Raw genomic sequence first — 11,907 nt, 5'->3', positions numbered from 1 at the left:
CCTTTCCAAATGTTCTAAATGTAGGGGAGTATCATATTTTCCGAACGTGGTGGTATCATTTTTATCATTATATATATTTTTTCTAAAGTAGAAGGAGCTTCCGCTATATTTGCGCGGTGGAATGGGTAGATACGCTTCTGCGGGATTTTTTTTTTTTCCAATTATGCTCTTCCACGAATGAAGGAAGAAATGGGAAAGTGTTTGCTTATGTATACCCGTTTGCTCTACATGTACCAATTTTTTTCTCTTTTCCTTTAAGACAAAAGTTCAAATTAAAGCGTTCGCATAGTTATGGGCGTTTCTGTGTGCCCATGTAGATATACGAACCGCTCATTTAAGAAGCGCGTGGAGGAATTATCTACCTGTCGTACGAGCGCACACAATAACATACTTTGGTATGAAGTTAAGCCAAGGTGCAATGGACCCATTTGCGTTCCCCAGTTAGAAATTTAGAAAAAAAAATTTATACAGTTTTGTCGTACCTTCTCTGGCGAGGGGGCACAAGAGTGCACTTCCGATTGTGTGCGGATTCGTAAGGAGCTTACACGAATTAGCGCGTAGGGTTAAATTAGCGATGGGGTCCTAACCGGCGTCGCGTGCCCTGTCGCGCGAACACGAACCCTTGTGCACACATCCATGCTACATCTCTCCTTCTAACGTTAAGGGAGAAACTGCATAAATGTATACATTTATATATGTAAACATACGTGCTTATGGCGCTTGTATCCAACTGCAGCGATAGAATCCCCCTCCCCCCTCTCCTTTGGCATTTTAGCTGGCTCACTACATGCACCTTAGGAAGTGAGAAAGAGAAAAAAGTAACACGCACATTTGCCATTCGCAAAAAAAAAAAAGAAAAAAAAAAAAAAAAAAAAAAGTTAAAATATAACATACGCATGTCCCTCTCAAAATTTATATGTCCTTGGTCCCACACAAAAACTTCAAACAAAAAGGAGTATCTTTCTTAAGTAGCAAAAAATAAAAAAAACATCACACTACATTTTCGCCATTGTTTTTGTAAATAACGTTAAACGTGTTTGCCATTTTTACATGAACATACGCAAAAAAAAAAAAAAAAAAATACGAAAACGTTCGTTCGTAACAATTCCACACGTGGTTTTTTTACCTTCGTGTTTAGGCGTTATACTGCTTAAGGTTATAAACGAATAGAAACCCTCCTTTTTTAGTGATTTTTTTTTTTTTTTTTTTCATTTTTTGTGACACAATGTCAGGTATGTTCAAACATATGTGTGTAGTTTGCAAATGTAGGAAGGAGCAAACCTGTGGCACTTTTTCCACTTGCTTCACTGGCTACATGCATTCTGTGGGATTCAAACGGTTATGTTATGTTATGCTATGTTATTTTTTTTTTTTTTTTTGTTTTCCCCACCATCCACAGAACAAGAAATAATTGCTGAAGATACCTCCAACACAAATGCTGAATCGGAAGTGGACGAACAGACGGGTAAGTAGAGAACAACAGCGTTACAGGATTTCATTGCTTGATTCGTGTGTGTGTTTGTGTGTGTATCCCTTTGGAGCCCCCACGCTGTGTATTAAAGTACAAGTTACTCATGTGTATCTGTATAGTACTCCTATATGTACTGTGTGTTCACCCCCATTGCTCCTTTCCGCTCTGTCCTCCTCCAACAACCACAGAACTCCTGGAAAAGAAAACGGCACAGGAACTGTTCGACATGGGAACCCTAGAATTTAAGGAGAACAAAAACTTCGACGTTGCTGCTGAGAGATTTTCCATGGCCGTGGAGAAGAAGTAAAGAGGCTACCTATTTTCTGCGCTTTTGTAGCGCTACTTCTTTGCCAAGTCAAAATGATGCCGATATGTCTTCACCCCCTCCCCCATTCGCAGAGTGAAAGAATTAAACGCAGAAGGGAGCATCCACGTCGACTTGCGTGAATACTACCTATCCTTTGCTGATGCCCTGCTGACCAAGGAAGAAGAAAAAAATGATCTTTTCGAATTTTTGAAAAAAAGTAACTTCTTAAAATGAGTGCAGCGGTTGAGCGGTGTGGTCGAGCGGTGTGGTAATGTGGACCCCCCTGCCGAAGAGACGGTTTCTCCCTCGCCGACCCATCCCAGCGTGCTATGTTAACATCCCTCCTTTTCCCCCATTTAGAGAAAAAAATCGAAGTGTCCGACACGGAGGAGGATTCAGTTGAGAAGGAAGAAGTCACGGACGAGCAGGTAATCAAAATTGCTTGTTTCTCACGAGAGCATTTTTCTAAGCGTCCTTCCTTTTTTATGGCAACGTTTTTCTGTTGTCATCGTGCGGACCGTTTTTGCTTCACTTGGTTTCGAATGGGAAAAGACTTGCACCCGTTTGGACTCATTTGGGCCCATTTGGACCCGTTTGCACCAATTTTGGCCCATTTGGACCCGTTTGCACCCATTTGGGCCCATTTTTCCCCTTGTTCTGCCCCCCAAACCAGCTTGCCTTTGAGATGTTCGAATTCGCAAGAAAATGTTACGAACTGCTAGTGGAAGAGAAGAAGGAGGAGATGTCGAAGAAGGACATTTTGAATTATACCTATGTGTTTATTCGCCTTGGGGACATCAGCTTACTGAACCACTTTTTCGAGGAGGCTTTGAAGGTGGGTTTCGCCGCGTTCGGAGCGATCATGTGGGGCGACTGCCGATCGTCTTCCGTTGGGCCAATTTTTGCCGAGTCTCATTTAGCGCGCCTCATTTATCGCTCCTCATTTAGTGTATCTCATTTGGCGCGTCTCATTTATCGCTCCTCATTTATCACTCCTCATTCGCCGCTCCCCCCTGCAGGAGTACCAAAAATGCGTGGAGTTACGGGAGAAGCACAAGGTGGGAGATGAGAACCTGATTGCCCCCCTGATCTCCCTGTCGCAGAGCTACATGTTCTGTGGAAAGAGAAAAGAAGCAGTGGATTATTTCGAAAAGGTAAAGAAAATCCTGCTGGACGTTAGACAGAAAACCACCCCCCTGCCAGAAAACACGAACGAGAAAATTATACGGGACACATACGACGATGTACAAATACAAATTAATGACTTGAAGAGACAAATAGAGGAAGAGGGCGAGGAAGGCACGGCGTTGGGAAGTCAAACTATTGCCAAGGAGTTGGTGGTCACGACAAAGGTTAGCACGAACCGTGTGTTCACCACATGGGCCATTCGGCACCTGCACAAGGGATCAAAGTGCAAGTGTCCTCTCCCCCACGAGGGTTCCACCCGCTCAGCAGTGCAACTCCAATTGTGATATATGTGCATGCCCGTATGTACATACATATACATATATATATATTATTTTCCCCCTCCTGCGCAGTCCGAATTCGACAAGGCAGTGCTGAACAAGGAAAGCAACGAAGTTACCAAAATCACTATTTCCACGGTGAATGATGACGAGCAGGGAACCAAGAGAAGAAGGATCAACTTATCTAATTATAAAAATTAAACACAAGTCGACCTACCCACTGTGCCACAAGCTGGGAACATGTGTGTGCAAGGTGTGGAAAATGCTCAGCGTGTGGACATTGCTCAACGTGTGGACATTGCTCAACGTGTGCAAAGAATACAAAAGCGGAAAACCAAGCAGGGAGGGGGAGGTACGAGTTACACACAATTCACCCGAAGTGTTTACATGTCTAGCAGAAGTGTAGAGCGCGCTTCCGTTTTGCATCCAGCGGTTTCGATTACTCCTTAAGGGGAACGAAAACAGGGAGTACCAGCATATCGCAGCATAGCGTATAGCATATAACGTAGCCACAGTGTTACTCTCGCGCCTCCCCCATGTGGTACCGCTAAAATTAGGTATAAAGTGACCCGTGCGCCTTTTTTGACTCACCACTTTGACTCGCCACTTTGATTCGCCACTTTGACTCACCACTTTGACTCACCACTTTGACTCGCCACTTTGATTCGCCATTTTGACTCGCCATTTTGACTAGCCACTTTGACTCACCATTTTGACTAGCCATTTTGACTAGCCATTTTTGTCTTGATTTTTTTTTCAATGCCTTCGCACAGGCATACATGCATACGTACCTGCTTGCATACGTACCTGCTTACATACGTACCTGCTTACATACGCACAGCACACGCGCCTTTTTCCCCCCTGCACGCGAAAGGAGGCACACAAAATGTGTGCATGAAGGAATGATGAAGACGTTTTTATGTGCACACGCACTGGGCGCGCACTTCTTTGTTTTGCGCCTCCCGCGTCTTTCACCTCGTGAAGCCACCGACATATGCCCTCTACGTTTATCCACATGTCACGACTGTTTATCCGTGCACCGTTCACACGTAACAGAAAAAAAAAAAAAAAAAAAAAAAATAAATATATATATATATACCATGCATAAAGTAGAAAGAACACCGTGTAAGAACTGATTAAACGAAAAAGGTAAGTAGTAACATATGATGATAATGATAAAAAGGATGCGATTCGGGTGAGCGCGGATCGAATGGCCAGCTGCGCAGCCACGATGTCGCCCTTTTGAATGAGTAATCAGATGATTAGGAAGCTTCTTTCCAGTCGTTGCTCCCCTCAGTTCGTTCATCCTACACCTTTTGCCTCCCCATCCCAAAAAAAAAAAAAAATCCAAACGAGTTGTACGTATCCATTTTTTCTAGTAAAACTTTCTTCTTTTCATTTATTTCTATTTTTATTCATCAGTTGTAGTTACATGTGATATGTATATTTGTTAAAAAAAAAAAAAAAAAAATTTAAAAATTAAAAAAAGAGGATGAGAAACGATTATCGTTTTGGCTGAGCATATCCATATGCATTTGCACACACGTAATACTTGTCCTGGTTTGTATTTACATATGTACACAGTAATACAAAACCATACAACATTTAGATCATTTAAAAACATGAATGTTTATGGTATTATTGATTTGGCGAATTAACTCAGTGGATACACAAACACGCACACAACACGGGGGGCATATAAATCTCGGATTGTTTGTACATATATCCTTACATGCCACACGTCGTGCTCTTCCGTCTGTTCTGATCAGTCCATTCTTTATTGACAATGTAGAGTGTGTGTGAGTGTGCGTGTATGTATGTATATGTGTGTGTGCGTGTGTATGTGGGTGTATGGGCATACCGCAGAGCGGTGCTGTGTAACTGCAAAAATGGATAATATAACTGCATGGGTTTGTGAAGTAACTGCAAAAATGATGGGAAATGCATAAAAGGGGCGATGCACGTGCACCCAAATATGCACCAGGGGTGTAACACATGTGATGCGTAACTGCAGGGTGAGCAGCAAGGCCATCTGCAGGGCATATTTTTTACTAAAATAATCAAGGGGTACTCAAATGAACAAGTAAACAATGCTGCTTCGACATCATCTTCCAAATAAACGTCTTAACAACAATTGACGTCTCATGGGTGTGATGTTCGTCTTCAATGAGTGTATACAGGGGTGGGATGCATCGTCCACATGCGTATGTATGCGTGTATGTGACGAGGAATTCACCTCTTATGCAAACATGCATATATGCACACACATATACACACGCACGTGTACATGCTCGAAGTGCTGTACAGAAGTGATAAAGCCCGCTGCGTTCCTGTTTTTGTTTTGCCTCCACTTTTAGGGTCATCTATCAGGGTGAGTGCACAAAGGGGGATCAACTCTCCCCAAGGTGTTCGTCTTGCATGTTTACCTACGTGTGGATGCTGCTCTCTGGAGTGGTTATTATACAGACGACGTTTTTCTTGTCAATACACTTTAGGGGCGAAAGGTAAACACGTGAAAGGTGAATACTGATACGGGGGGAGTAATACTTCCGTTTGTTTTTTTTTTTTTTTTTCTGAATTGAACACGTACTTGCATTTTTTTGAGTATTCGCACAGGAATGAATGCGCAATACAAAACATGGAAACTTCGGCCGTGCAAACTGCTACTACTTCTTGCTACTACTACTTCTTACTACTGCTACTTCTTATCACTACTACTTCTTACCACTACTACTTCTTATCACTACTGCTTCTTACTACCACTACTACTTCTTATCACTACTGCTTCTTACTACCACTACTACTTCTTACCACTACTACTTCTTACCACTACTACTTCTTACTACTACTACTTCTTACCTCTGCTACTTCTTACCACTACTACTTCTTTGGTGGGTACAGTGTTGCACACACATCATATATTTATTGTGCACTCTATGATGTGTCTCCACCGTTGAGCCTATTTCTGCATTTCCATGGCTGATGAGAGCACAGGGGTTGGGGGCTCGTTACGTGCAGTTTAATTTTCTCTCAGTTGCTCATCTTTATCGAAGGCAGCATCCCATTATATTCACAAGAATTGTAACGTTCAGTATATAAAACTCTTTTCGTTTTTTCTTTTCCCTCGAGGGGGTCTTCGTCCGTCTTCCTATGCTCAGAGTGGTTGAGTGGCAGGTGATGCACCATGGGGTATATACTCAGGGAGCTAATTTTTTTCGTCTTCACGTTGGAACTATTTAGAAGGTCCATCATTTCCTCATTTTCTTCGCATATGACTCTTTGGTTGATGTCAGAGTTGCCAATCTCGGTGGTCTCCAGGTCGTGGATGTAGTCGTATATCAACTTGAGCGGCTCGATTTCGTTAAATATGCCTGCCTGGGCTGCGGTGGTATTGATGTTCTTCGTGCTCACGTCGCCCTCGCAGTTGGTATCGCGGGTGGCATCGCGGCTGGAATCGCTGCTGGTGTCACGGCTGGTATCGCATCCTACACCGCAATGGTCCTCCTCACCTTGGATGTTCGACTCTCCCTGCTCGTTCATCTGGGCGCCCCCCTTCAGGCTGTCCCCCTCGGTAAGGCTATTTCCCCTTTCTTCCTCTACCTCTTCTTCTACTTCTTCCTCTTCCACGGTGGAGAGGCTATTGTACATAAACGTTTCTCCATGATGTCTCTTCTTGTAGAGGCTCTCCTCCTCGCAGTGATTCTCCTTCCTTCCACATGCACCATGAGCCACATCACTCGAAACGTTGTTTCCGATAAAATCCTTCTCATTCACGACGTTCCAACAGCCTTCGCTCACGGGGCTCCAATAAACCAAACCATTTCGAGCGTCTACTACATCGTCGCTTCCCTTGTTGCTCTTCTTGTGCGGGTTCATACTCATATTCCTCTCACAATTGGAGGTACTGCAAAAGTTTTCATACGGGACGATGGCATCATCACTCCTTTGTGGTTGATTCACTGCACCCATGCTTACACATGGTCCATGCTCATTCGAGTCACCATTTTGGAAGCTCTCCTCATTTTGGTGGCTCTCCTCATTTGGGTCTTCAACTTCCTCATCCCCTCTTCCATTCAGTTCGTGACTCTGATCTAAACTACTATGCTGATTGTGATTGGGGCTACTCTCTTCCACATGATGCACTCTGATACCCTGGCACGAGTTAAAGCTGTCGATGCAGAAGATGTTTTCTCCCTCGATAGGTGCACTGCACACTACTGGGTTGATTCTCTCCACGCCATGCACGTAGTACATACTTCCATTGTGGCTCGCGTGGGGAACGTGCCTCAGAGAAACAACATCTTCGTTGATCACGTCTACGAGGCTTCTCCCTAGGGGCGCATTGTAGTATCCTTTTTCTTTGTTCATTAGGCTTCTTTCAGCGTTAACGGTAATCATCTCGTGGAGGAGATTGTTTCCGTGAACACATCGATTGGCTCGATCGTAACCATCGCGGTTGGCCTGTCTCCCGTAATGTCGACTCATATGCCCGTTATAACGATTGGTGGTACTACTTCCACTGCCGTGATGACCCGTGCTCTGACTGCCGCTGGCACCACTCGTTCCATTCGCGCCACTGGGGCCACTCGCTCCATTCGCATTGTCGTTGTTCCTCGCGTTATTGATGCCCCCATTCGGGAAGCCGTTGTTCCCGTTTTCATTATCGCTGTTTTCATTAACATCGTTACCGTTACTCACGCTTTCGTCGTTCCCTTGGCGGTGGACTCTGTGCTGAAGGTAGTTGTAGAAGTACGTGTCCCGATTGTGCTGGTGGTGTTGCTGCTGACGCTGACGCTGCTGATGCTGCTGATGCTGCTGGTATTGCTGAATGGGGTTCTGGTGTTGACGCTGGTGGGCACCCCGAGCATTCATGCGCGCACTGTTACCACCGCCACTACCATCATGATTGCTTCTCGTCATCGTCATTCTGTTGGCAAAGTTACCACTACTGTTCGCTACATTATAGGGCCCTCGACCGCTTCGATCATTCCGCAGAGCACTCCCATTAAATATCAAGTAACCGCCTCCTCCTTCTCCTTCTCCTTCTCCTCCTTCTCCTTCTCCATTATGTTCATCAGGGACGTGTTGCTGGTAGTACTGTCCCCCAAAGTTGTACCCTCCCAAGCTCTCTAAACTACTGCTGTCATTACTACTAGGCTCTCCTATTTCTCCGCATCTGGCAAGCACGAAGTTGTGACCTATACCTCCAACTCCAAGGCTTGCCTGATTACGGTAGTTGTTTCTTCCATTGTTGTGATTGTTGCCTGCCCTTCTTTGTCTTTGTCTTTGTCTGCCATTTCCTCTTTCATTACCTTCACCACTACCGCTGCCACTTCCTTGACCTCCACCGGAATTGTTCTGATTATTCGGGTTTCCATTCCCATTTCCATTCCCATTTCCACTTCCATTCCCACTTCCATTATCGTTGTTCCTACCATCGTCCGGGTTGGGTGGGCCCGTGTTGGGTGGGCCCGTGTTGGGTCTGTTGTTCGCGTTGAGTAGCGAAATGGACCTTGCAGGGTGCTGTGCGAATTGCGCACTGTCACGAGAACAAACTTCAATTTTGCATTGGCCGGCTTTAAAAATAGAACCCACAGGTAAAGGGACGGGTTCAGAAAAGGGGGGGATTTTTAAGAACGTTCCCAAGGTACTAGTATCCCTCAAAAGCCATCTTTCTCCAACGGGCTTGGTTCCATCATAGTATATTAAGCAGTGCTCTCTAGATACATAACCATTCGAATTTGTAACGGACAGTTTTTTGTAACTGGACTGCGCATAGGGACCTCTCCCTAGGACTACTCCCTTGGGGTCGATATACTCCGTTTTTAAAGTCACTTCATCTTTTACAGTTCCAAAATCGAATTTAATTAGCAAATTGGACTCGATGTTTTCACAGTGCGAAGGCATGCTATCTTCCCCCACGTTGTTGGCGGGGTCCTGAGCATCTGCCCCTCGCTCTGCACCCTGTTCAGGGATCCGTTCTTGGAGACGTTCCACACTGGGATCGACTCTCGATTCAGGTCCCGATTCTTCTCTCTGTTCAGCGTCATCTTCGTTTTCCCTAATAGCTCCTCCTCTTTCCCTTTCTGCTTCATCCCCTTCTTCCTTCCCCTTCTCCTTCATGAGCTCGTTTAACTCATGTCTATCAAGCACTTTATTAGACTTCTTATCCCACACGTATCCTTTGTAAGGCATACCTGCCGTGTTCTTATCAATAGACACGGTAACTTCAAGTCGGTCTCCTATATGGATAATATCTCCTTCCTTCAGTACATGGTTATTGTTAACCTTGATCATGGTGCCAATAGTTGACCCACAATCGACTACACCAATGTTGTTATTTTCTGCCTTGACAAATATGAGGTGTGACAAGGAGACAGACGAATGGGGCATATGAATTAAGCTCTTAACATGTCTCCCCCCATCCCAAGGCAATCTATTTGGCAGTGCAGATGAATCGAAAAATTGGCTATCAATTTTATGGGTTCTATCCTGAATAATTTTCAAAATAATTTTCTCATCTTTCCTAATACACATAGATGGGTTCTGTGTGATATAATTCTCCACCCACGCATGTAACCTGTCATTCGTTACTTCCTTGTTCTCCTTATCGTACCCAATGAGTTCGCTGAATAATTTACAGTCATTAATATTAAATACCCATTTAGCCTTGGACCATAGATTGTTGACCGTAAAAAAATCAACAATGCAGGCAGTCAGGTCGTCAAAAAAGACAGGCACGGAAATCATATCGTTGAGAAAAATACGTAAAAATAAAGGAACACTAACTTGAGGTTTAATGAAATTTTCATTCCACCATATTTCATCTACTGTGTTCACTATTTCAATAGACTTGTATACCTTAATCGATTTTCTTCTCAAATTATATATACGTACTAAATTTGAGATAATCGTGTTAATACATACAGTGTGTCCTAGGGCTTGTCTACACAAAGGGCAGTTCTTTCCATTCAGTTTGTTATGTCCTATGCAGTATCGGCAGAAGGTATGTCCACAGTTCATCGTAACGGGTAAGTAGAAATAATCAAGACATATTGGACAGGTGAGTTCTCTTTTCAAACACTGTATGAAGCTTTCTACTGTTAGTCCTCCTGTTGGAAGAGCTACTGCTGATCCTTGTACTCCTATCCCCTGGATGGGAAAATCACCTGTAGGTACTCCTACTGCACTACTTAGTGTGTTTACATGGGATCCCGATTCTAATTGGTTTTCATTATTAAGAATTGATGCTACCACTAGTTCGTCATTTAATGGATCGCTCTCTCCCATGTGCAATATATTTCTTTCCATCTCGTCGTCCTTCTTTTTAATATTTTCCCTTGCCCTGACTTCGCTCAACTGGGCTACTCCTTGCATCAGTGCGTTCGCGTGGTTTTCCCGGTTCAGTTCTTCATACGGGTTGGGTTCTTCCTGCCGCTGCTGTTGGTGGTGCTGCTGTTGTTGTTGTTGTTCTTCTTCTTGTTGTTCTTCTTCTTCCTCTTCTTCCTCCTCCTGCTGTTGCTGCTCCATCGCGTCATTCCGCGCATCTCTCACTTCGTCCGCGTGGTTGCTCTCGGCGTGCACTCCGTTCTGCACGAAGTAGTTGCTGGATCCGTTCACGAACACGTTGTCCCTCTCGCCCCCGAGGATGTGGCTCAAAGGATCGTTCTTTCTTCCTTCACTCTCGTGCACGTTGGCCGCTAAGTTGGTGGAGATACCTCCAGCTATATTCGCGCCTATGCTCGAGGCTCCGCTTGCGCCCACATTTAACGCTACACTTGCGGCTACACCGTCAAGTAGGCCTTGGTTCACGCTACGCATACTGCTGCTCCCTGTGCCGTCATAACCACCCAGGATGTTGTCTCCGTTGAAAACGAAGAGCCCGTTTCTGATGTTACCCGTGACGCTCTGCGTTGTGCCATCGGGAAAGTCGCTATTGGGAAGGCCGCTATTGGGGAGGCCGCTATTGGGGAGGTTGCTGCTGGGAAGACCGCTATCCGGCAATGCACCCTCCGACGGAGCGCCATTTATGAGTACGCTGGAATTGCTGCCTTCCGGGTGTCGATTGCCGTACTGCTCGTGCGCCTGTTGCTGCGCATGGGGGTTGTTGAGGCCGCGGCCCAAGCTACCGCTACCATTGTTGGACGCTCCTCTCTCGCTAGCCATATTTTTATTTTCGTTATTATTTAATCTATCTGTTCTCTTTCTTCTGGAGTTTATATTATCTTCATCGTCTTTTGGAGTGATACATTCATCCTCTAACGAGTCATTATCGTCGATGAACATACCATCGTCATTCACGATAAAGTTATTGTTTTCGCTATCTTCAATGTTGATTCCGTTGTTGTTGATTCCGCTGTTGTTGATTCCGTTGTTGTTGATTCCGTTGTTGTTGATTCCGTTGTTGTTGATTCCGTTGTTATTGATTCCGTTGTTGTTGATTCCGTTGTTGTTGATTCCGTTGTTGTTGATTCCGTTGTTATTGATTCCGTTGTTGTTGATTCCGTTGTTGTTGATTCCGTTGTTGTTGATTCCGCTGTTGTTGATTCCGTTGTTGTTACTTCTACGTTGTCGGGTTCTTCCTCTGTTATTCGACTCGTTCATTTTTTGTAGTTATTCATGCGTGTACGGACGTGCCCGGGAAGGGTTGTATGCACGGGACG

General features: G+C 44.7%; 2 protein-coding genes across 2 annotated transcripts; one reads left to right on the top strand and one right to left on the bottom strand.

Annotated features, from left to right (window-relative positions):
* Window positions 1–1,399: 1,399 nt before the first annotated feature.
* On the top strand, window positions 1,400–3,445 carry PCYB_131410 (hypothetical protein; the record flags this gene model as incomplete). Its single annotated transcript, XM_004224166.1, has 7 exons — window positions 1,400–1,465; window positions 1,660–1,774; window positions 1,871–1,995; window positions 2,139–2,206; window positions 2,452–2,613; window positions 2,798–3,130; window positions 3,317–3,445. Coding segments are annotated over 7 exons (996 nt in total), but the record flags the coding sequence as incomplete, so codon positions are not given.
* Window positions 3,446–6,274: 2,829 nt separating this feature from the next.
* On the bottom strand, window positions 6,275–11,848 carry PCYB_131400 (forkhead associated domain containing protein; the record flags this gene model as incomplete). The annotated part of the gene is made up of 2 exons (XM_004224165.1): window positions 6,275–10,396; window positions 10,451–11,848. 2 exons carry the CDS (start codon window positions 11,846–11,848, stop codon window positions 6,275–6,277), a joined length of 5,520 nt encoding a protein of 1,839 aa, XP_004224213.1.
* Window positions 11,849–11,907: the final 59 nt, after the last annotated feature.

Source organism: Plasmodium cynomolgi, chromosome 13 (genome assembly GCF_000321355.1).
Source record: "Plasmodium cynomolgi strain B DNA, chromosome 13, whole genome shotgun sequence".
Classification (NCBI taxonomy): domain Eukaryota; phylum Apicomplexa; class Aconoidasida; order Haemosporida; family Plasmodiidae; genus Plasmodium; species Plasmodium cynomolgi.
This window is presented reverse-complemented; position numbering and strand designations above follow the sequence as displayed.